Below are 23,222 nucleotides of genomic sequence, written 5' to 3' on the forward strand. Positions count from 1 at the left end.
CCGCGCAAGGCGCGAACCACCGACTCAATGCGCTCTAGCAACAAGAGCTATCACAACATCAGCGAGTCGGGCCATGAGAAGAGAGAGGGCACGCCGTGGTACTGGCGCCTTATAGCCCTGGCTGCGTCATGGATGATACTCGGAGGGTGAGTGCTTGCGATGCGTCTCGAGGCGGCCCAGACGAAAGCATGCTAACGCCTCGAAGCTACCTCATACTGCCCGGCCTCTACAGAAAAGACTACGAGCTCAAGTTCAGCCGAGCAGTCCTATCTGTCTTTGTTGTCGCGCTCCTTACAGCCGGCTACTCGTTCACAGCACTGCTCTGCTTCGCCTGTCGCAATGAGCGCTTCCAAGCCGACGGCGTCTTCCTGTAAGGCCTCCATGCCTCCACCAACAGCGGAATACTAACCATATGTGTAGGCCTGCGCTCACATCCTCCGCACTCGGCCTTATCTCGATAGCCTACAACTTCGTCTCCTCGCCCAACTACCACTGGGGGAATGCCGCCATTAGCGGCACCGTCATCAGCGCCGCCGGAACAATCCTCTACAGTTCCCTCCTCCTCTGGACATACCGCCGCATAGTCAAGTCCAAGCGACAAACCGACACGCGCCAGAACCTCTGGTCCGATCAAAACTACTACAACAACTTCATCCCAAACATGTACCCCACCGCCATGCGCTCGCCCTCGCAGCCACCCGCCGCCCTATACTCCGAAGACGACCGCGTGAACCAGCAAATGGCTCTCCTCCTCAAATCAGGAGACCCGCGGCCGAGTCCCGACATAAACACTACGTTCAGAATAGACCTGCCAGAAGACAGGGAACAACAGGCAAGGCACCAGCGCAGTCAGGAGTTGGTGGGCACGCCTGCACAAACACATGGCGAATGGGGACGCGACCGATCAGACAGCAGACCCGATAGTCTCAGCGAACAATGGACACAATATGGCCGCGGACGAAGCGAGAACCGCCCGTCCAGTACAGAGGGACGAGGCAGTCACTCGCGCAACCTCAGCCGAGAAGAGCGGAGGCGCGAGATTGAGCTTGGTCAAATACGCGTATGATCATACTCTGTCTTTAGGCTTGGTTTCCATCTCCATCGTTCTTCACGCAAAACTACGCATTCTCTACGCACACGGATAAGCGTCGGTGTTCCGGGCTCGGCGCTTTTGGAGTCTACTTTCGCGGATTTGATACCTTTGTGTATTTCTATCATTGTACTGGGACTATCTGGGGGTGGGGGACGATGTACATGTTGCATGATTGCTTTTGGAGCATATTATGGCGGAGTAGATTCTTTGTGTTTTGTGTTGTTCTTACTATCTAGTGGAAATCGATGTTACTACCACGTCTGCTTCCATGTCATGTCAACAATACTACCGCTGCGTCCTCCTGCATCGCTTCTGCGACCATCGCACCACCCGCCTCCCTCGCCTACATGGCTACCTATCTCCTTGACCCCAAAACTTCTCCCCAATACCAAGCCAAGGTCCCCCACTTCGGGCCTCGTCCACACACACAAAGAAAAAACCTCATCATCTTGAAACACCCATTCTCTCTCCCCCGAACCCGTTCCTCGGCTAGTCGCCCCTATCGCAACGACCGCATCTGCAACCACAAGCAGCCTTATCACCAGCCCCCCGTCCCGTCATCACATAATCACATTCCCGGGGCCGCCGCTTCTGTAACCTTCAGGAGATAGGGAGATGATCGGGAAACCACAATGTTTGCGGGGGGGGCGGCCGACTCGGTGACCTTCGGGGTATCTGCCACATTCATTCGCCTTATTCGCCTTTGTTGCTATGTCATGTTCCCTATCGTGCACCATTCTGTTGCGTTGTGCGGCTTTCTCCGCGATACGGCGGTTTAGTGATTTGATGACGGGGAGACTCACCGCAACGACCTTTTTTGTTATTTGGTAGATTTGGTAGATGGATATTGTGGCGGCGCCTAGATGCAAGATGTAGGATGTAGGTAAGCGTAAGCACGTATCCGCGATGCAGGGTGGGCGGGTCAGCTGACGTTCAAGCGAGCGCGTAGTTGGGTTGGTTGATGAGGCGAGTGTGGACGTCTGGTGAAGGTCTGTGGCGGTGTAGTTGCTAAAGGAGTGAACGAATGGTGTATGATATCACAACGTAAGGGAGTTCATAAAAGTTACAGTCAAATGTTCGTGTTTTGCTAAGGAAACTCTTTATCGCTAGTCTGACCTATTGTATGCTTCTAGGTCTATCATCTACCATGTGTTTTGGTAACGATTCGAAGCCTTGAAATACTCCTTCTGTCCGTCCTTCCTTACAATCCTCTATAGCTTGATAGCAAACTGCTTCAGGTACTCGTAATGCTCCACATTAGCGGCAACGGTATCCCGGATCTGCTTCGCGCCCTCTTCACCGTACTTCTCCTTCCACTCAGCGAACAATTGTTCGTCACTCTTTGGCTCCTTCTTCTACTCGCTGTTAGCGAACTTCTTCTTTTCAACTGATTCTGTTATGATATAGCTTGTCAAAACTTACGTGAGTGCGTTCCCTCAGACGATCACTGTCTAGAGCATCCTCATGGAAACCCTTCCACTTCTCGAACGCCTCTTTGGCCTTGTCTTGGTCTTTCTCAGTGTCCCATACGAGCATGTTTGGATCCCACTCAATTCCTGTAGTCTTGCAGAATGCCTCAATCATGCCGGATGGGTTGTCGAGCAGATCATCCGCATCGATGACACAGATCTCAACGCCGCCGGTGTGACCGTTTGCCTGGTCGTTGGCGTCAAACTCCTTTTGGCCAGCGAACTTGGGACCGATTTGGCCTTCAGCGCGCAGGTAGTCGAAAAGGCGGCGGAGCTCATCGTAGCCGGCTTCATCCTCACGGAAGTTGTAGAAGCCAGTCATTTTGTCTAGCGGGGGGATGGTGCAGCGGTAGTAAGATGGGATGGAGAATTTCGGGTGGCGGATGAGGAAGGTGAAGTGGTAGGTCGCCAACAAGTCCTTGGGAATAACGGTCGGGTTGTTGGGCTCCCCTTTGGTGTCGTATGGGTAGGGAGGCTTGGAAGGGTCGCTACGAGTGGTGACAGGCGAGAGTTCGGTGGTGTTTGTTCCTACGCCGCGGCGGTAGTTGGATAGAGATGGTGCGATGGTCGCAGGCTTGCCGACGGGAGGAATCCAGTATTGGGCCATGTCTTTGATAAAGGCGCGCTTGCCCTGTAAGAGGTGAGCATGAAGTTCTTCTAGGAAGCCACATTTTGCGCCTCCGAGTTCTTCGTCAAATTGGCTATCGCAAGGCTGAAGTCAAGGCAATAAGAACTGGTGGGAGCGGAATGCTTCGGCGGTATTTCGGGCATGTGAAAGACCACATTCCTGAGGTTTCCAAGCCGGGGGGTTGTGTTGGGCTCATTGAAATTGGTGCGCTCGCTTTAAAAGGCCGAGATGTTGTGCAAGATGGGCTCGAAAGAACGCGTGGGATGGTTGCAGTAGGGGCGGGGTTCATCGGGATCTGACTGGCGGGCGGATGGCTGAGGCACACAACACGCAATAGCGGCCAAGATGACGAGATTGCGAATATAAGATATCGATTGGATGTGTAGGAACGAAAATGTGAGGGGAAATGGTACGAAGCTGAGGAGAAACATGAAAAGCATTAGTGAACGAACCTCGGAGTTCTCTCTCGCAATGCGATCAAAGATGGTCCTGTATGTGCTGTCCTCGTAACCAGACTCTTTCCTGGCCTTGTGGTCATTCTCATAACGCTCAGCAAGGCGCTCAGGTCCAAAGTAGTAGGCATCGCCGAAAGGCTCGTGAACACATTGCAGTGTGTCGTGACGGGTCATGAACACCTAGAGGATTGTCAGAACCTAGAATTGGGCGAGATACGGCGAAGCCAAGCATACCCGCTCAAAGGCTGTCGAGCAGGCCCTCGGATGAGTAGCCACAAAGATAGGCTTGCTCGTCATCGTCGCGGCTTCTCGACTCTGGTAGGATCTGTATTCCAAGTATCCTAGGGAAGCTGACTGAGAAATACAGTCGGTGGTATTGGTGAAGAACAAGTCCAGATATATTCCAAGCTGAACAGCGACGCACCTACCGCGAAAAGTAAGAGGGGCACTAGCAGATTCTTATACCTGAGCCCCAGACAGAAACTGCCGCCGATCAACGATTGCTAGATGGAGCCCACAATTGCTGTTCGTTGAGCAGCAATCCCTACCGGCAACACGGATTAACAGGTACTAGCGGACCCAACCATGCAGTGTTGGCAGCTTTAATCAAAGGGTCCGGATGGACGCCTCATATGGGCGGCAGTCACAACCGCGAACGTGGCGTGAGAGCGATGCAGGTAATGCGGTTGCCCTGTCCCGATGCCAGGGTGGAATTGGCCAAAAGGGTTCGTATGGTGTTTTCTAGCAGCATGCATGATGTCACTGGCGGGATTGGTGGACGGAAGGTGTCGTGGTGGGGAGTGCCGTGCCCCTCACTAGCATGGCTAAGCCCGAGGTGCCGACGGTTCCTCGCCAAACTCCATCCCTTTTCAGTGTCGTTTGCGCCTCGCGCGCATTATCGTTGGATGCTATTATTGCGCACCTTTAGGCCTATCTTTCTGACGGCTCTGAGCCACAGCTACTCATGCAGCTAAAAGCACGACATATAGTGGCTGCATTTCGCAATCTAACAAGGTCTGCGCCAAACAAAACCGCTCGACACCGCGGCTTGCTACGTTGTGCCGCTTGTACGTAGTAATCTACTGGAACGCTGCTGCTGTAACCACCAGGCGTCGTTGTACATGTTCGAGACAGGAAGGAACGATGAAGATTCAAAACTTTTTTTCGCGGTCCCACACCTCGGTTCGCTGTACCTACCTTACTGGTATCAGGTTATGAGATCTTTCCTACGGTGCTCATTGTTCACGATGGCAGACTACAAGAGCAAGGGATCTGAGAGGAGGAGAAAAAGCCAATATGGCACATAATCACATCGATGCACAATAAGAGGAACACATCTGCAACCGAACTTTCCCAACTCCTCCCATCTACGGACCAACAGCCAACCTCATCTTCAGCAAATCCTTCTCCAAAATCTCCTCCCTCTTCCCACTGAACTCCTCCATATCCCAACACGCACTAACATACCTCCCACCAAGCCACTCCCTCCTCTGCGCCCCCAACCACATCAACGTATCGCCCGCCAACTCCGGCGTATCCACGAGCCACTCATGCATATGCCCTGGCATACCCAGCGCCAACTCTGTCTGTATGCCTCCCGGGTGCACGGCCATAGCCAGCATACCATCCTTGCCCTCTCCGTGGTCCTGGTCAATGAATTCGGTCAACCGGAGTGAAGCCAGTTTGGCTGGTCCGTACGAAGAGCTCTGCGGCACGACCATCACGGCGCCGATGGAAGTAATATTGATGATGATCTTGGAGCCTGCGAGGAGGTGAGGCCAGAATGCGCGGGTTACGAGGTAGCTTCCTTTTACGCTGACTTCGTAGTCGCGCCACCACTCATCCGGGTCGGTGTCTGGGATACCGGCGAAAGAGGCGAGACTTCCAGCGTTGTTGATCAACACGTCGAGTCGGCCATCGAACTTCTCGGTGACGAGCTTGGCTGCTGCATCTACGCTGTCTTTGCTGGTGACATCGAGATCTAGGGCTAGGACTTGCGGTTCAGGATGGCCTGCAGACTTGGCTGCGGCTTGGACGTCTTTGACGACGGTTGAGAGATCGGATCGTGCGCCTAGGGCTATGCCTGAGGCACCTGCTTTCGCGTAACTCAGGGCTGTGGCACGGCCGACGCCTTTTGAGGCACCGGTGATCAAGACGTGCTTTCCTTGGAGATTGAAGTTGGACGGGGAGATGTATGGGTAAGTGTCGTGACGGTCTGTGACGACGAAATTCAGGCCTAGCAAATGTGTGTTAGATGTGTACTGGCGATGGGGAAAGGCTCGAGTGAAGGTTTAGTACCATTGGAGGCGCGGGTTTCACCGAAATCTTTGGACATGATGGGTTTGCTGGATTCAAGAGTAATACGAAGTAGTAGATATCGAAATATTCGTTCAATGGTCGCAAAGGGTACTTGTATGGCAGTGTATATAGTCCTGCAGAACTAGATGTTGTATGACGTAAACTAGGCCCCCACTCGGTATGGCACAGGATGCAAACTAGGATCACGGCGGTATGCAAGGAGTTACCGGACATAGCTATTCGGCAGTTGTCATAGAAAGAAACGCGTTGTTTGAACGTGAAATGAAATTCGTGAATTAATTAAGTCTATACCCAATGCGCTTACTTGCTCAACGCTAATATCCTCTCAACAGCCCTCTCCGCCGCAATCATGACGCCCATAACAGGGTTCGTGGTCAGAGGCGGCACGATACTTGCATCAATGACGAACAAGTTCTGCATCCCGATGACCTTCGTATCCGTGTCAATGCAGGCCTCCATCCTACAACTGCTGCTCCAGTGTTGCACATTGCCAAGTGTGAACGCGCTTGGCGTGGTCAGATAAGTCGCAATCTGCTCGATAGTCGAGTTCTTTGCAACGTTGAGCGGGTTGAGGGTAGCCGGCAGAGCTTGGAAGATGTTGTAGACGAATGTCGCAATAGCAGTCGCATCGCGGGGGTCGGCGTAGAAGTTTGATGAGGGAAGAGCGATACCTCTGGCATCAAGGTTGACGCGACCGACGGATCGGAGACCAGAAGTGCCGTAGACGTTGAGTGTGATGGTTCCGTTCTTTGTGAGGCCCATCGCTCCGGCAGAGTCAATGGTGCCCTGGCAGCCCACTACATCATCGCCCTGCTGAATGTAGTCCCAGAACGCGCTCGTTTGGGAAGCGAACGTGTAGGGTCCAGATCGTTCGTTGAGGTACAGATCGACGTCGGATTGCGGCGGGTTGGAGTAGTCGTAAGCATACGAAGCAATCTCGTCAGATTGGAGCTCGATGAAGGTGTTTGGGTTATCGAAGACACCGTTGCCGACAGCGGTGTTGTTGATCCAGTCTTGAGAAGGAACTGTAACATGACCGTTCTTCGAGAGGTTTGTCAAGGTCGCTGCCTCACCGATGCCAGACCACATCAGCAGCTGGGGGCTGAGGAGGGCACCAGCTGAAGAGATGACCATGCCGCCTTCTTTGATGCAGATGCTTGACGAATTCTCGGCACCGTTAGTCTGAATGTCGACACCAGTTGCTACGCCGCCATCGCGACGAACACGCAAGACTTTAGTGCCGGTTTGGAAGGCAAAGTTAGAGCGAGCCAGGGCCGACTGTAGGTATGTCTTGACCGGACCGCTCCTTTGCCCATTCTCGTAGTACCAGATCGGGTGGCCGAACACCTTGGTCTTGTTGTGGTTCTCGATGCCATCGTTCAGGCCGACCTCTGCGAAACCCGCGCCATCAACGAGCCACTGCTTCGCAGCGTCGTAACCGCTTTGCAAATACCGCTTGCCGTCTCTTGAAGGGCTATCTGTGTTCGGTTGTTTCGCTCTGACCTTGTTGATTGCGCATTGCATGTCGTCATTCTTCCAGCCCTGGGGGAAGTAGCGATCCCAATCGCTCGCGGGTGGCTGGAAGAACAGTCCAGCGTTGATTGCGGAGTTACCACCGACGGTGCATCCTTGAAACGCGTTGACGACATCAGACGCGCATGTCAAGTTTCCTTCACCGGAATTCGAGAAGATGGATTTGTACAGCCCGGGAACATCAACGCGGCTCAGTTCAGTTCCGTTTAGCCATTCTGGGCGAGCACGACCGCCGGTCACGTAGTACGACGGGCCGCCCTGCTCTAGTAGTAGAGTCTTCTTGCCGGCTTCGCTCATGCGGTCCGCTGTAACGATACCCGCTGGACCAGAACCTGGACGATGTCAGTTTTGATGCCAGATTTTGGCTGCGGATCTTCGAGCTTACCAACGATAATGACATCCCATTCACCACCAGCGCATTGCTCTGCCGCAGCATAGCTCGCGAACGCAGCAACAGGTAATAAGACCTTCAACATATGAGTTGCTACCATGATGCCTTCTCTTTGATTTCGGAGGTGTTATTTGTCCTATGTTGCGAGGCTATAGCTCCTGCCGTGACAAGGCCGAAGGCTGACTTTAAGCATTCCATCTCACCCTCAGCTCCTAGCAAGTACGCTTACCCTAGCCTCGAGCTCTAAAGCACGGTGATGTACAAGTACCACCATGCTAAGCAAATTTGCAGCGTGAAGCTGGAGCCGACATCGCCGAACACGAAGAGGTATGACGCCGTTTACGGGGTGGAGCGTGCGCAGGCCTAAACCATCGCCCAGATGCGGGCGCTTTACCTCTTCGCACGAGCTATGAGCGCATAGATCTCGCGCCGGTCGACGGCCGTAGAAGCTTAAGAATCATCGCTCCGACGGATTGGGTGCGTGGCGGTCGTTGCGTGGTTATTTTGGGACATCAGCGGCGAGCTGAAGGTGTGGCGAGGTTGCATCGTGAGGGGTCCGGCCTGTCAGGAAGAAGCCCAACTTTAGCGGAAGGTGCGGCTGAGTTCGTGACTTTGCGTCAGTCACCCAGATCCTGACTCCAGTATTTACTTCTTTCGACCCCTCTGTTACTCGCATCGCAGATGGCGAGATTGCGTGGAAAAGCTTGGGAAGCTTGTCGCATGCAACCTGCCCGCTCGGGCCGCTCGGAAGGATTGATTGTGGGACCATCGTATGGGGCAAGGGCTATCTTGCGCGACGTTGAAATGCACGCGGTGAGGTATCGCAAAACTTACAGTGTCATCGCAGGATCTCGACTTAGTCATCAATATGTCTAGTCACCGTGGAGTCATGCGACGCACGGTTTTGTGCGAGCAACGACGAACCATCGATTGAGATATGCGACCGTCTCGCAGCAACCTATCTTCATTGACAGTCTAAACCTTCCGTACAAGGTCACCATTGCATACATCGCCGAGTTACTACGACCGAGATTTACCTCCTTCGTCACGATGGAGCAGCGGCTTTGGAGCTGTGGTCCTCAGGGACCGTAATGTTGAACGCAGCAGAAGTCCAAAAAGGATCACCAGAAATAATGTCACAACCGGAAGCAGCGGCATGTGCGAACGTTGGACGTATATCGCTGTACATCCGACACAGTGATCAGAATGACTGGTACTCACTCTGACAGGCGACTGTCTTCAAGAATGACTTGGTAACGGACTCATCACTGAGAAGTATTTAACTCTGCTGGAAGTGATTACCACATCACTCAAACAGCTCTCAGTATTCAATTCTACACACGCATCGAGTACCGTGGTTCGAAATCGCTACCACGAAACCCTGCTATCAATACCACCGGTTCACGCGACAGCAACGGCTGAAGAACACATAGCACGGCATTTTCAACGATGGCGGAATCTCCCACGGAAGCACTTTCCATCAAGCAGTATGATGAGTACATAAGCTCTTTAACAGGTCAGTGTACTTTTCAATTCTATATATCAATTCTAATCCGGAGCAGACTCTATCCACTATGTTTGGCAACAACAGACCCACGTTATCTTAAAGCCAGGAGAAGCACATGATGGCGGCTTCATCGCAGACATACGCGGCGACGAGGATGGTCCCAGTCTTCTTCCATGTGGAACGATCCAGAAACCTTTGAAAGAAGATGCTTTGAGAGAGCTATTCGCCGTCGTGAGGAAAGAAGTCGATAGGAAAGAAGTCATTAGGAAAGAAGCCATTAGGAAAGAAATCATTAGGAAAGAAGTCATTAGGAAAGAAATAAAACGATACCAAGATCTATTGCGAGATAAGAATGGCAACGATTATGCGTACCAAATCAGCCCATCGAGCGATCAATCGACATGGTCAGTAAACATACCCGATGTTTCAATTTGGAACACAAAAAATGTGTTGCTTTATGGGCGAAACGAAGAGTTGGAAACAGAGACCAGAGCCTTGGAATTTGTTCTCGATCTCATACAAGCGGAAGAAAGCCTTGATCGTACAAGCGCTGCATCTCACGAACAGGTGCAATAGGGGGGTTACAAGAACTAGGAAATTGAAGTTCTGATAGCGGTGGGGGATCTGGACGTGCAAGACTGAATGTATGCCATTTGTTTGTCTCGAGAGATGGGTAGTCTACAACGTCTTGCCTTCACCCGAGTGTATGGCGGAGAGCAACGATATAGTGTGTCATAATGCGATGTATCTTCCAGTGGCTGAGCTTGCTAGTGATCTACGGAAGCTGCATTTTGAAGATGAACGTATGATGAGTTATCCCATGCATGACACCTCATCTTGGTCAGGCTCGCATCATATGACTGGGTTCGTTGCCTTGATGAGCGATTGATGAAGTTCAGTCACTCATGAATACATTGCAGGTGGCGGATGAGTCGAGTGTCACCGACAGTGTGACTTTTTGGGTATGCTAGCGCCCGTATCGTCATGTGCGGCGAATGAGACAGCGATTCTGACTTATCATTTACAGTCATAACAACAGTATAAATACTTTAGTAGCTTCTCATACAAACCTCCTCAATCACTCCGACAAGAAGAAAAGTTCGACCCGATCGTCCAAATCAGACTAAAGCCTGCAATCCTTGACTTGTCCTACGATAATGACGAGATCCAAGCCGAGTGCGAGAGAACCCGAAATCGTTAGACCACCGAGAATTCCGTGTTGGTATGAAGATTACAACGGCAAGAGAGGGCTGGAAAAGGAATACCCATGTGAGACTGCGATACTACGAGGTAAGTAGACGGACAAATGCGCTCTTGTGGATCTAACGCGCGATAGATGTTCTAGGAAAGATTTGGAATGTTGATAAATGCACTCCAGGGATCATTGTCGGTCCAGTTACTATGCGCAAATTCTACGGCGACGTAATCGAGAAGGCTACCGAAAAGACCTTACTGAAGGACCCCTTCAAAGAACACCTCATCGAAGAAGGATCTATCCAAAAGGTACTCGTCAACCTAATCTTCAAGCTGAATGAGCATAAATGGCGACATTCCTTTGGCTTCCAGCAGGAGAACATCGATGCGATGAATGACGAAGGCACGCGACTTCGATACAGATTGAAAGAGCTCACTGGGTGCGAATATGTGTACACAACAGGCAAGTGGTCTGATCCCGACGCGAAGCGGCCTTGGGGCGCAGTAATTGAGGCAGAAAGACACTGGAGAAACAACCGACCACTGAAACTAGTGGCCGACCCCGATCTGGAATCGGAATTCCATGCTATTAAGTGGTGTGTGGAGTGGGTTCGGATAGAGGTGAACGCTGCGAAGATAGCATCCAAGCCTTAACAGCGCGGGACAGCAGCGTTTGCCTGGGGATGCTCGAGACGACCATGTGGGTATTTCCCTCCCATCTCAAAGGGTCCCTCATCCTAACAGACTATAGCGCAAATTCTCCCCGACTCAGGCGCGAACGAAGCGAGGTTTATGACAATTATCTGAAGCTGTTGCTGGGGGACAAAAGGCGCCGTTGAAACCGAATAACTCCGGAGGAGGGTAGAGAGCTTATAGTGTGATCGTGCACCCGTCAGAGAATTGATCGAGACTGTAGCCGCGAAGATGCGATTCCGTGAAGATCCTGTCCACTCATGTGTATATTGCGCCGGAGCTTGCGGGTGTAGTATCGTATTGCGATCGTGAGAGCAATGAGCTCGCTGGACTGGAGGAGCGATGCGGAGAGGAAGTGCGCGAATCGCTAGAGAATTAGGGCTCTTGCAGAGTACAAAAAGCTGTGCGAAATCTCAGAGACAGCACTGTTGGTGAATAAACCAGCGCATCGTGGATGTGCAAAAGGCGGAGTCGGGGTTCGTTTGCACGTATCCTAAACGGGATATACGATACTAAGGCATGCTTGCTATGCATCGAAAGACCCTTGTAACTGGTGCTCTCTCTTCTTTATCTTGAACGTATCGGGTAGTCCCATGCATATGTTCAACTCGTCTTCGTCGCTTCGTTGTTTTGTCCCTTCGTCGTTTCGTCGCTTCGTCGCTCGTCAAGTCGCGCTTCTGATAGTGTAGCCGAGGACGTGGTGACCATGATCTACTGAAGCTCTCTATCGTACCACTGGGTGTACCTGCGGGCTTTCGGATTGACCATATTATACGACTGCGGGTGCGGCCTGCGAGATGGTAAGTATCCTGGTTACCTTCTGGTGCTAGATCTTCAGAACAAGCGTAGGCGGTAAGCCCTCTACCGTCCACTTGCATGTCTGGCACGTAGTATCCTTCAGGCAGTCGCTCGACTACAGTCTGAGCCATGTCCTATGACAAGCTAATCGGGTCTGCGTCTTACACGACCTCCTATGGCGGCGCATTACTACTCTAGCATGTGCGGAGACCAAGGACAAACGGCAGGTCGTCTTTACAGTAGCACATGCCCTGTGGAAGAGAACAAGCCCCTCAAGCCTGTATCGGCATCGGCTGTTCAACGCGCCTAGCCGAAGCATCGACCCATGAGACCAACGGAATGGCTCTTTATATCCCCCGAGACCTGTTCTAGGCGGGTTGCGCTGGCCAGCCTGCGCGGAAGTCGACATTCTAGTCCAGCTGCACTGTCGGCTGCCGAACCGACACAAGGTTCCCGCATGTTATGCCCCATGTATGGTTGTAGACCCGCCATTGCGGTCCTGTTATCGCAGGATGAATCTTGCGGTGTCCGCCCGATATCGCGACGTATCAGAGGCTGTGTCCTGTTCGTGACAGGTCGTTTCGACGTAGGTGTTCAGCGCGACGCGTCTTCGCGCACTGTAGACGCGAGCGAGATGCGCCATCGGTAGTCACGGCGAGCTGGACTTTTCTCCAAAGGTTCGGCGTCCAATAGCGAGGTTGGTTTGTCTGTATATCGTACGTCATTCGGCGGTGTGGAGGGGGGTTTGATGTCCTTTGGTGGTGTGCCTGCCCGAAGTGCCTGTCTTTCGCGCTAGCGCGTAGTCGTTAGCGCGATAGGTATCCCGCTCTGGGCCCCGGGGTCGTTTGCATCTCCATCACTTGTCTCATACACGAGCACATTCAGCCTATCACAAGATCGACTTACATCTGGCATCACTGCAATGTCTCAGTATTCCTGGCGGTCAGGCCTGAACGGCTGCCTTGACGCGTCCGATGGCACCCCCATGTCCCAATTGCCCTCTCTTGGCACTCAGATTGCCCGTCACCCGTTGTTTGTAGGTGACTAAATCCAAAGTCGCGGGCACCCGTTGTTGTGATGACAAAACTCAAACTTGCGGTCACCGTCCATTTTAATTGACTCAACCTCCTGCTTCTGCGTTACTCAATTCGACCCTGGCACGCCTGATTTCTGCCACTCTCGTACTCTGGTCTAGTCTCTAGTCCTGACGAATCGCCCACGAGTTCAGCAAGTCTTGAATGAGAATATTACAGATACAAGAGCTGACGTTTTCGACTCATCACTCTCATCGAAATCACTCCCCCCGTATCATGCGTCAGCCGACATGTTTCCCTTCGCACCTCGCCACAAACCGTACCATGGTCTCAGACAGCAAGCCGAGTTCCCATTCCAGCGGAACAAACAACAAGGCTAACACATTCCCTGTACATCATGAGGCCTTGACAAGACTTCGCGAGGTCCTTCCCGATAAGCTTTGGCCGGAGGTACGCCCAGCACTCTCAGAAGACGTATCATTCGGCAAAGCAGAGCTTCAACACGGGAGGGTACTGGTCGGCCACGTCGACCCAGAAAAGAGCCAGGGACAGGATACTGCGGAAGAACGCGCCTTGTGGGCTCATCTCTGGAAGATTGATTGCAGAGGAGGTGCTGTACTGAGCTTCTATTACAATACCCACGAGGAGCTCCGGATCGGCGAGCCAAAGTTCCGCAAGGTCGAGTTTCAGAAATGGTGTTGCATGATCGCTACAGACCAGTCACCTGTAGGCTCCTCTGGTGGCGAATGGGAGAGGCGTCTCAAGACGGTCGTAAAGATTTCTCTCCTTGGGAGTGGATATCTGGACCCAAAAGATTATACGTTTCCAGACCTAGCAACAGTCATCAGTGTCATCAACAAGCGCAAGCCTACCCACCAAGCCAGTTCTTCTTCGATGCGCAACGCCAACGGCAAGCGACCGTCGGAGGGAGACTACCTAGACAGATTCATCGAACAGATCATGGAACCTGAGTCTGAGGACGAGTATCTGGGTGGAGATAACGAGGAAGATGCGTCTCTGACAGAACCTAGCAGTACTGCGCACGCTCTTTCTGCAAAAAGGTCGGGTATGAAACCATCTCATATACAAGAACTACAAGAGGCATTTCCGCCTACAGTCTGGCCACGTGTCGAGAACTGCAGTGAGGATGTCGGCAAAATGTACCCTGGAAAAGTCTACCTTGGATTTTTGCCATCTGCAAAATCACCGAGTGGCTCACCAAAGGAGGTGTGGGCGAGGGTCAAAGGGAAAGCGTCCGCCAAAGGGAAAGCATCCGCCGAAAGGTCTGGACACATTCTGTGCTACTGGAACGATGGCCGAAAGGCAAACTTGAGGGATGAAGATCTCGTTAGTAAGATAGATTTCGACAAGCCTTTTCGATATCTTGGAGATCCTGAAGCACGCGAGAAGAAGAAAACCATACGCGATCCCTGGCGGGCTTCGGTAGCCGTTTGTGTACGGGCAGCGCTCGTCCACGCGGGAATGATTGATGGAGATGAGCTCTCATTTCAGACCAAAGCACCACGAGCCGCCGAGATCATTCGCCAAAACCGGAACAGACTTGACACCAGCACCGCAAGACCCGCTGACGTAGAAGCCTCGGACGATATTAATGCTTCATCCAGCATTGATGTTATTTCCAGTTCTCCAAGCATCCCGATTGCAGACATGAGGCCCAAAAAGCGTCGTATGGCCTCTGATCACGAAGCTGGTGAAGATGCTGGAGAGTCAGTCTCGTTGGCTACGACACCAGCTCCGAGAGGATTCTCGACCGTAAGCTCGGTAAGTCACTAAACAACTCCTAATACCTTTCTAACTCTCGATTAGATATCGCCGTCGATACAGTTTCTCAGGAGGGCTCGTGAGACTGGGCCAGGCTCTCTATCTTACGAGCTTGCCGCTTCCAAGAAGAGATGTGCGACTCTCGAAGCCGATGCCGAGCGACAGAAGACAGAGAACGAACAGCTCCAAGAACTATGCAAAGAGAAGACTGTTGGCGCCGTGACTCTGCGAAGTGAGTTAGCCGTCGCCCGTGAGAAGATAGCAAAACTCGAGCGAGACGGCGCGGAGCTACAAGCGGAGATGAGCAGTCTCAGGAAGTTGAGACAAGCGCATGTAAAACAAGCGCAGCACATTCTACTCGAAGTCATGGCTTTCGACATTGGTGAGCGAGATGGTACCGACCCAGAAAAGGCAAGCCGGGACGCCAAGAGCCAGTACGTCGAGACATACGGTATCGAAGTTGAAGCCGGAGCGCTGAGCGATATGACTTGAGTGCGTCTAGAACTTCTGACAACTCAGCGATTCTGATGATGTTACTCTCATTCGGTTGTTGCTCACTATGCGCTAAAGTTGTGGAGTTTGGAAGCGCTTCGGCTGTCAGTCAGGCTTTATATGCGTGTACATGACACAGCCGGTGCTATGTATGCAGCCTATGCAGTACAATCGGCAGGCGATGGGGTTATCTGTATGTCATCTCCCTTTTCAGGTTGCTTTCCAAAAGTGTGCATTTACTACTTCCTGTCTAGCTACTATCAGGGCAGCACTCGGCTGGGCCTCTTTAGTGCCTCAGAACTGAGCAGCATGTGTCTAGTCATTTGTGTAGCCCAAAAATAATCTTTCGATATAATTTGCGCACTGCAGTGAATACATTTCTCGTTTGTTATGATCTCCTAGGTGATCCAACGACGCTAGCCGCGTTAGTGACGCAGTGCCCTCCCTCGTCTCCCACAACTCCCAAAGTTGTACAGAATTAACCTACGCTATCAATCCGATCACGCACAAGCGCACTAGATATATAGTCGCGACAACACAGAGTCATCTCCGTAACGCTATATCTGTGCAAGTGGATTGTTACAGCCTAGAGACCAGGTAAGTACCGTCTTTTCTCAAACGCAAAACGACACTCAAACAGGTTCAATTGCTCTACAAGCTATAGAGGCCGGCGGAGCATAAACAATGTAACGCGATAGCAATTACTAACTACGAGATAGGATAATAGACCCACATGGCGCCCGCTATCCAAGAGGTTCGCAGACTTGCGTATCGCGACATGCAGTGTTTGATAGTAAAGACTAACGATTACAACAGCCCACTAAAGATGTCCGTATCGACAAGACATTCCTCGAGGAACAACGGAGCAAATATCCGGCGGTACTCCAGAAACTCCGCAACGCCATTCCGGCCGACTACTACCCTAGAGTAGAGGCATCACAACAAGACATCTACTACGGCAACCCGTTCTACCCCGGTAAAGTCCTCCTTGGTACCAACGACGGCGTTCGCGTCTGGGCCTATCTGCGCAAAATACAGAATAACGGAGCGGCGTTGGAAATACACTACGACGACAACCGCGGCGGCGACGAGACAGATCATACACCGTTTGCGCAGTCTCAGTTCGTACCATGGTGTCGCCTTGTCGCCAATGAGGCCTGTCCTGTCGGTACACTAGCTTGGGAAAACCGGTTGAGGATAGTCGCCAAGATCGTTATGTTGGAGGCAGGCTACTCGGATGCTACGGTAGCTTCGAAGAACACTGCAGGTGACCTGTTTGCATCAATACGGAGGAACGTCGAGAAGGGCCTGGACAACTTACCGCAAGTACCTAGGCCAAGTATACAACCGTCGGCGGGTGGAATCGCAGCCCCTACTGGACCGTCCCACACTGTCGACCTCACTGAGGAAGCCAAGAAGACTATCACAGCTGATACCTCGAAGCCTAAATCGCATGGGACAGCGACAAACTGCATCAAGGTACTGAAAGACGTCATCCCTACCGAACATTGGTTTCAGACACGCCCCATCGCAACCAACATAGCACGAAAGATTACCCTGCTAGATCCCGACAACAAGGAATACTTCGGCTTGTTCCCTGGCAAAGTCCTCCTAGGCCATCTCCGCGACTTCGACCATACACCGGTATGGGCAGCATTCCGCCGTATCAACCGCACTTCCAAGAAGCAAACACTGTCGGGACAGTGGCGCATGTGTTTCTTCGATGATAAGCTATTTGAGGTTGCGCTGCCTGCGACCCTAAACGGTACCGTGAGCTTCGCGCCTGCATTCCAGCTACTCACTGAGAGCAAAGACACCGTCGGTACACGCAAAGTCTGGCTTGCTAGAGTCAGCATGTGCGCACGTCTCGCGCTCATCGACGCTGGACTCCAGGACGACGAGGGCTTTGCAACTCGGGCAGACGCACGGCCCAAGGAGCTGGCAGCAGTGATCAAGAAGGCGTGGGTACGACTACGACGTACACTCCAGGGAGATGAACAATTAGAAGCTTTGCCGCCGCAATACCGCAAGACGTGGAAGAACTATGCACCGGGCGTTCCTGCTATAGACGCTACCGTGCGCCATCCAGTACAAGCGCCTACAGACGCCCAACCCAGGGATGACGAACAGCAAGCAGACTCGCCCACAGAAGACCTCATCCAAGACCTAATCGAGATATCAGAAGACGAAGACGACATCATGGAATCTGGCTACCAGCTCCGCGCATCTAGTCCATGGCCCACTTTCCCGAAGCGCGAATTGTTCACCCCAGCGCCCACCTCTTTCACCATGAACAAGAAACAAAAGATCGCTCCGTCCGACCGTACCTCTCTGCTCGACTTCATCAACCTGACTACTGCCATCGACACCCCGGATACTGCTGCGCTCGAAGAACAGGTCCGCGCATTGACTGAAGCCAAGACATCTCTCAAAAACACTGTCAACGATATGAAAGCACAGCTGGACGAGTACAAGACGAAGAATCGAGAGTTGCAGGTGTTCAAGGCTAAGCATGTTGAGCACTGCCAAGCTGTGATGCTCAAGTTGCTGACGCAGAGGAATGTGCGGAATGGAAGTAGTGAGGTGGATGCGGAGAGGGATGCGAAGACGGAGTATACTCAGGTCTACGGTATTGCGATTGTGGAGGATATTGGAGGGGACTGAGGAGAGTACTGTTGGTTGTATGGATGTGAAGAGTTTGGATTGATGTCATGGGGAGGTAGTGTTCTGGTTGCAGAGGTGTATTGGGAAGATAACTGTTTGTTCAAAGGGGTCTCCGCCTAGAACCCACCAAGACCATCATCGCTGTCTTCGTAGTCGTAAGACCAGTTATGATCAGCGTCTCTTTCCACCCGTTCTTCTTTACTACCCGTTAACACCTTCCATTCCCGTTCCTCCACCGCCTTCCCCAACCCAATAGATAACTGCAAATCCTCGTCCTCACCCTCAAGCGCATGGTAGCTCCAAACATAGTCCACATCCGAAATACAATGTGGTTCATTCACAGCGCCAATGCGGCATTTTACTTTAAGCAGCTCGACTGCGACGACCGAACCTTCTTCACCAGGGGAGGTCATGTTGGATGCCGAGTCTACCCGTCGAAACGGTAGTTGGACTGCTTGTGCTTGCGGGGTTTCCCTAGCCTCGGTTATGGGCTCGTGTGACACGGTCGCACGCTTGTGGCTTGGGGATTTGGAAGTTTGGAGGCCGGTGACGAAGTAGATTGGCTTGTTTTGTTGCGATAGCTTGCGGAGGAAGTCTTGTGTGCTGGTGTCGTTGCGTAAGGTGTCGAAGACTTGTGATGCGTCGGTCAGGGTGGAGTGCGATGTGGATGCAGCGTCCTCTTCTTTTGAGCGGGTCGTCCTCTGTATAAACTCTGAAGATACTGAAGGCTTGATCGACTCGGAGGAGAGGTTCAAAGGGTTGGTAGCGATTTGCCCGAGGGCGATGGATGTTGATGGCAGTGGTTCTGGGAGGTGTAGAATCGACATCCTTGCTATAGATCTGTATGAGAATTGCGGCTAAGCTGGGTATCTCGAGTTAATGGGAAACAGCGTAAGTGAGACCAAGATGAGGAGATGCAGGACAGTCAAATACGAGCGCTGGCTAGGACCAGCGGTGAAGTTATATTGTGACGATGTGGACTTGGCCCAGTCTTCAATCGCACCATGACATAACTGCTGATGCTGTTGCGTTAGCATAACGTCTCTGCGCTTGATGCTAGTTCAGTGTGACGTCTGTCATTCGTTGTCGCCCTGTTGTCGGTCGTACGGGAAGGGATGATCATTCGGCGCGAGAGTATAGCTCGGCTAACAAAGGGTTATGAGGCCCAGTCTTTGCTCCACCTAGGGTTAAGTTACTCAATTGGCGAACAAAGCCCGCAAACTTGCGATTGCGTTACTAAGAAGCAGCCGGGGTGGTCTGATGGAGATCGGCTGACTTGTTCCTGAGTGCGATCCGACCTCGGGCTCGGAAGGCTAGATTGCATGCATCAGCGGGAGGACGCGGAGCCGCATGCTAAGATTTTCCAGAGATTTTGGAAGATCGTTTCGCGAGGAGCTGCATAGCCATTGAACTCTTCGTGAAGAGATATCACACGGAACCTAATATGCCGTGGGTATCTCGTAGGGCAAGAAGGTCCACATCTTGCGTGCAACCTTCCGAAACCAGAAGAACAACAGCTATCGCACTGGCAAAAGCGCTCGCGTGTCAATATACGACGATAACGAAGGATGGATATTGAGATTGCTGATAACGAATGTGTGCTATAGTGAGCCGCTGCCTCGGGATGGTTTGCAAAGGATGAGGGGTGATTCGTCATGTGAAGGGCTGACTAAGGACGAAACGTGGCGTCGTGGCGCGTGGGCGTGGGCTGGCGTGACGCGATCGACATGACACGCTCTTGGACGTGACATTTGCCCTTGGTAATATATGCGTCGCGCTTGCCGTCATTGCACCGTTGTCGCCTACAATAGACCGTCGCTCGTCCGTCCCTGATATGGAGATGAAGCTGGGTCGGATGACTGGGATGGTCGGCCATGAATGTCGCTGCTTTCGGCAGCGGGCGGAAAGCTGACACTGCCACACTGCGGGAGGAGCATGTACCGTAAACATGACAACGCCAACTTTCGGGCCACTTTTGCAGCCCAGACACCTACCAATTCCTACGGCTAGCCTGCCATGGCAGAGACAACCATAGCCCCTACCCACCACCAGCGTCGCCAGAGTGCCCTCGCCGACATCCAATTCGCCTCTATCGTCGACGATGACCTCACACCCTCCGAAGACGAGTCGCCGGAGGAAAGCGCGTTTGGGCTCGAGACAGCACAGTCAGCAATTGGAGTTAGCATAGGAAAGCAGCAGACGCGTCTGACTTCGCCGAAAACGCCGGCTGCGGAAAAGGCTGCTGCCCTAGAGGACACGGAAGACGGAGCCTTTTTCGAGGGTTGGCAGGAAGCTACCGATGCCACACCGGAACTGAGAAAGACGACACCGCGTCCAGAACCGAGCAAAGATGTTCAGAGAGCTGACGTGAGGCCGAAACCCACGCACACATCGAGCAATGACGACCGCGAGCGGCAATCCGACCCTCAAACGCGACTTCCTTCACCATGGCGAGCAGGACCGAAGACATTCCACAAGGAGAAGGCGGGCGACCATCGAGCTACACTCCGCGAACACCTACAGATTGGAAGACGGCGGGCATCCTCGAGCGGCTCCATGGGGGACACGATGCGCAAATACATGCCCTTCACCCTGCCCACGTCTATCACCAAATCCTACAAAGACATGCACTTCTCGCTGCCGAGTCTTTCCGCACTCTCGCTCGATACAGAGAAACCACGCACCTCTGACAGGAAGAGGAGAGATACCTTCGCCAGCAGCGGACCAGCCCGAGACATACCACAACAGGATGGCGCCAGCCATTCCACACCCAAAGAGTCGAGGAGCGCATCGCGGAGCCTCGTACAGGTGCCACAGCAACCCAATACCGCTCCGATACCCCAGCGCGAATTCAGCGACGAGAGCACCGACACCCTTCAACCGTCCCCTAAGATATCGAGCGACCGACCGGCGCCTAAGTTACGGCGGTCCAATTCCGAGGGCTCTTTGCTCGTATATCGCACAAGGTCTTTTGCGTCTTCGCTCGGCGACGACACGCGCTTCGAGAGTGTACAAGAGCAGGTCAACAGTAGGCTGAAGGCCCTCAGAGACAGCTGGCAAGACTCGAATTTCAAGTTGCCAAGCCCTTCGTTCCCAAACTTCAACCTATCGTCCAGCAGCGAAATATTCAGAACCCGCAATGCCAGTATAGCGTCTAGACTCCGCGAAACCGACAATGTCCGCCCAAACGAGCCTGCACCGGCAGCACGTCGCGACTCGACAAGGAAGAAGCGCCTGCCGTCAAAAGGTGGGGACAGCGACTTTGAGCCGCATCCATACTTTACACAGGCTCTGCAAGAGCTTGAGGGGGACTTGGTCGTGTTGGGAGGCTATCGAGGTTCCATCTTGCGCTCAGCCGAACCGCCCCATCGACAGCTCTGGGTGCCCATAAAAGTCGGGCTAAACCTACGCAAGGTAGACTTGGAGGTACCTTTGGACCCAGATGCGGATGAGCGCATGGAGGAGAGCATTATACCCAGCGGCATGCTGACCCATATTGGCCCCGTCGATATAGCCAAGCGCCTGTTCAAGCGTCTGAATGCATGCGATAACGTCAAGGATGGTAAACTCAGGGTCCACAACTACGGTTATGACTGGCGGCTCTCTCCGCACTTCCTCAGTCGGCGGATGATACAATTCTTAGAGTCGCTGCCCTGTAATCAGCCAGGCGTCCCTCCAGAGAAGCGTGGTGCCGTTATCGTCGCACACTCATTAGGCGGCTTGATCACGCGACATGTTATCAACCAGCGTCCCGATCTAGTAGCCGGTGTTGTATATGCCGGTGTGCCTCAACGCTGCGTGAATATCCTCGGTCCATTCCGCAACGGCGACGATGTCCTCTTCTCCTCACGCGTGCTAACAGCACAAGTAAACTTTAGCATTCGAACATCCTACGCTCTTCTGCCTCTCGATGGAAAGTGCTTCATCAACAAGCGCACGAAAGAAGAGTACCCTGTAGACTTCTTCGACGTCAATACATGGAAAGAACACCGCCTCTCACCATGTATAGCAGCACCTCTGCCCCGCCCCGAACAACCCAAAGACAGCAACTTCAGCGTTAGTGGCCTGATGAACGCCGTCTCCTCATCACTCCCAACCTTCTCCACTCGCAAAAGCAGCACCGCAAAAGACGCAGCCGACGTAGCTCGTAACGCCGCGAACAACGTCACAGAAGGAAGCGCAGAACAAGCAGGCATGGGACCACAGATGGGCCACGAACACAACATCGAGACATCCAAAGAGCCGAACCCCGCGACCGATGTCACGATCCCTTACGACAAAGCCGTGGAGTATCTCGCGCGAACCCTCGCTGAAGTCAAAGCGTTCAAACAAGAACTCGACCACCGCCCTGAACACACGACGTCGAACGCATACCCACCCATCGCACTCATCTACGGCAAGTCCACACCAACGGTATATGGCGCAAAGGTAGAAAGCAAAGAAGCCATCAAGCGCGCAGACGTGTATGACGAGCTTGCATTTGCGAGCGGCGACGGCGTGGTACTCGCTCGTGCGGCTATGGTGCCTACTGGGTATAGTGTAGTACGGGGCGGTGTCGTCTCGAGCGACCGCGGGCATGTCACTCTTCTTGGTGATTTGGAGGCTGTAGGGCGGTGTCTTTGTGCTGTTATCCATGCGAGGAGGAATGGCGTTGGGATGGGGGCTGGGGCGCGGTGAGATTATAGAGGTGCCTACATATTTCTACCTAGAGTCAATGAGATTAGATCAACTTCATGGACATAGTGCTTCCTTTCTTGTGATGTGTAGATTTGTACTTGAACTTCGATGCAATGTCTCTGTGCTATGCAAAGGCAGCAGTTTTCTTAGGCAAAATGTATGATCCTCACGCCAGTAGTCTCAACAGCCCTGACAAAAACACACACCTCTCGACCAGCATCCACGAGCTCGTCGCAACAAACAACGAAATCACTCTGGTGTCCGCCAAGCCATCTGCCCTTCTCCAACAATCGCGTTCCTCGTGTGTCTCCATCGGCCCTTCTCTCGGCGCGACCCCCTCGTACAAAGGTTCGCTGGGCGTCGCGATCTGCGAGTGAACGGTGGAGCGGAGCGGAAGGCGGCTACAGGCGATGCGACGCGGCGGACGGTACGGGCGGGCCCTCGTGTGCGGCGCGTTGGGTTCGAGTTCGTAACGAAGTCATGTTTTGGTAGT

The 23,222-nt window shown here is 52.8% G+C and overlaps 9 protein-coding genes across 9 annotated transcripts; 5 read left to right on the forward strand and 4 right to left on the reverse strand.

The window, feature by feature from the left end:
• Window positions 1-27: 27 nt before the first annotated feature.
• Window positions 28-1,066, forward strand: J4E84_000147 (uncharacterized protein; the record flags this gene model as incomplete). The annotated part of the gene is made up of 3 exons (XM_049382790.1): window positions 28-146; window positions 206-370; window positions 421-1,066. The coding sequence occupies 3 exons, from the start codon at window positions 28-30 to the stop codon at window positions 1,064-1,066; spliced, it is 930 nt and encodes a 309-aa protein (XP_049248308.1).
• A 1,238-nt stretch (window positions 1,067-2,304) lies between these two features.
• Window positions 2,305-3,819, reverse strand: J4E84_000148 (uncharacterized protein; the record flags this gene model as incomplete). The annotated part of the gene is made up of 3 exons (XM_049382791.1): window positions 2,305-2,448; window positions 2,516-3,193; window positions 3,643-3,819. 3 exons carry the CDS (start codon window positions 3,817-3,819, stop codon window positions 2,305-2,307), a joined length of 999 nt encoding a protein of 332 aa, XP_049248309.1.
• Window positions 3,820-5,012: 1,193 nt separating this feature from the next.
• Window positions 5,013-5,980, reverse strand: J4E84_000149 (uncharacterized protein; the record flags this gene model as incomplete). Its single annotated transcript, XM_049382792.1, has 2 exons — window positions 5,013-5,881; window positions 5,944-5,980. 2 exons carry the CDS (start codon window positions 5,978-5,980, stop codon window positions 5,013-5,015), a joined length of 906 nt encoding a protein of 301 aa, XP_049248310.1.
• A 284-nt stretch (window positions 5,981-6,264) lies between these two features.
• On the reverse strand, window positions 6,265-7,988 carry J4E84_000150 (uncharacterized protein; the record flags this gene model as incomplete). The annotated part of the gene is made up of 2 exons (XM_049382793.1): window positions 6,265-7,829; window positions 7,883-7,988. 2 exons carry the CDS (start codon window positions 7,986-7,988, stop codon window positions 6,265-6,267), a joined length of 1,671 nt encoding a protein of 556 aa, XP_049248311.1.
• Window positions 7,989-10,796: 2,808 nt separating this feature from the next.
• On the forward strand, window positions 10,797-11,243 carry J4E84_000151 (uncharacterized protein; the record flags this gene model as incomplete). Its single annotated transcript, XM_049382794.1, has 1 exon — window positions 10,797-11,243. One exon carries the CDS (start codon window positions 10,797-10,799, stop codon window positions 11,241-11,243), a length of 447 nt encoding a protein of 148 aa, XP_049248312.1.
• Window positions 11,244-13,438: 2,195 nt separating this feature from the next.
• On the forward strand, window positions 13,439-15,388 carry J4E84_000152 (uncharacterized protein; the record flags this gene model as incomplete). Its single annotated transcript, XM_049382795.1, has 2 exons — window positions 13,439-14,896; window positions 14,942-15,388. The coding sequence occupies 2 exons, from the start codon at window positions 13,439-13,441 to the stop codon at window positions 15,386-15,388; spliced, it is 1,905 nt and encodes a 634-aa protein (XP_049248313.1).
• A 733-nt stretch (window positions 15,389-16,121) lies between these two features.
• J4E84_000153 (uncharacterized protein) lies at window positions 16,122-18,052 on the forward strand (the record flags this gene model as incomplete). Its single annotated transcript, XM_049382796.1, has 2 exons — window positions 16,122-16,142; window positions 16,205-18,052. 2 exons carry the CDS (start codon window positions 16,122-16,124, stop codon window positions 18,050-18,052), a joined length of 1,869 nt encoding a protein of 622 aa, XP_049248314.1.
• Window positions 18,053-18,168: 116 nt separating this feature from the next.
• On the reverse strand, window positions 18,169-18,879 carry J4E84_000154 (uncharacterized protein; the record flags this gene model as incomplete). Its single annotated transcript, XM_049382797.1, has 1 exon — window positions 18,169-18,879. The coding sequence occupies one exon, from the start codon at window positions 18,877-18,879 to the stop codon at window positions 18,169-18,171; it is 711 nt and encodes a 236-aa protein (XP_049248315.1).
• A 1,189-nt stretch (window positions 18,880-20,068) lies between these two features.
• Window positions 20,069-22,729, forward strand: J4E84_000155 (uncharacterized protein; the record flags this gene model as incomplete). The annotated part of the gene is made up of 1 exon (XM_049382798.1): window positions 20,069-22,729. The coding sequence occupies one exon, from the start codon at window positions 20,069-20,071 to the stop codon at window positions 22,727-22,729; it is 2,661 nt and encodes an 886-aa protein (XP_049248316.1).
• Between the last annotated feature and the right edge of the window lie 493 nt (window positions 22,730-23,222).

Source organism: Alternaria hordeiaustralica (assembly GCF_023758085.1).
Source record: "Alternaria hordeiaustralica strain BMP 2776 chromosome Unknown scaffold_1, whole genome shotgun sequence".
NCBI classification, from domain to species: domain Eukaryota; kingdom Fungi; phylum Ascomycota; class Dothideomycetes; order Pleosporales; family Pleosporaceae; genus Alternaria; species Alternaria hordeiaustralica.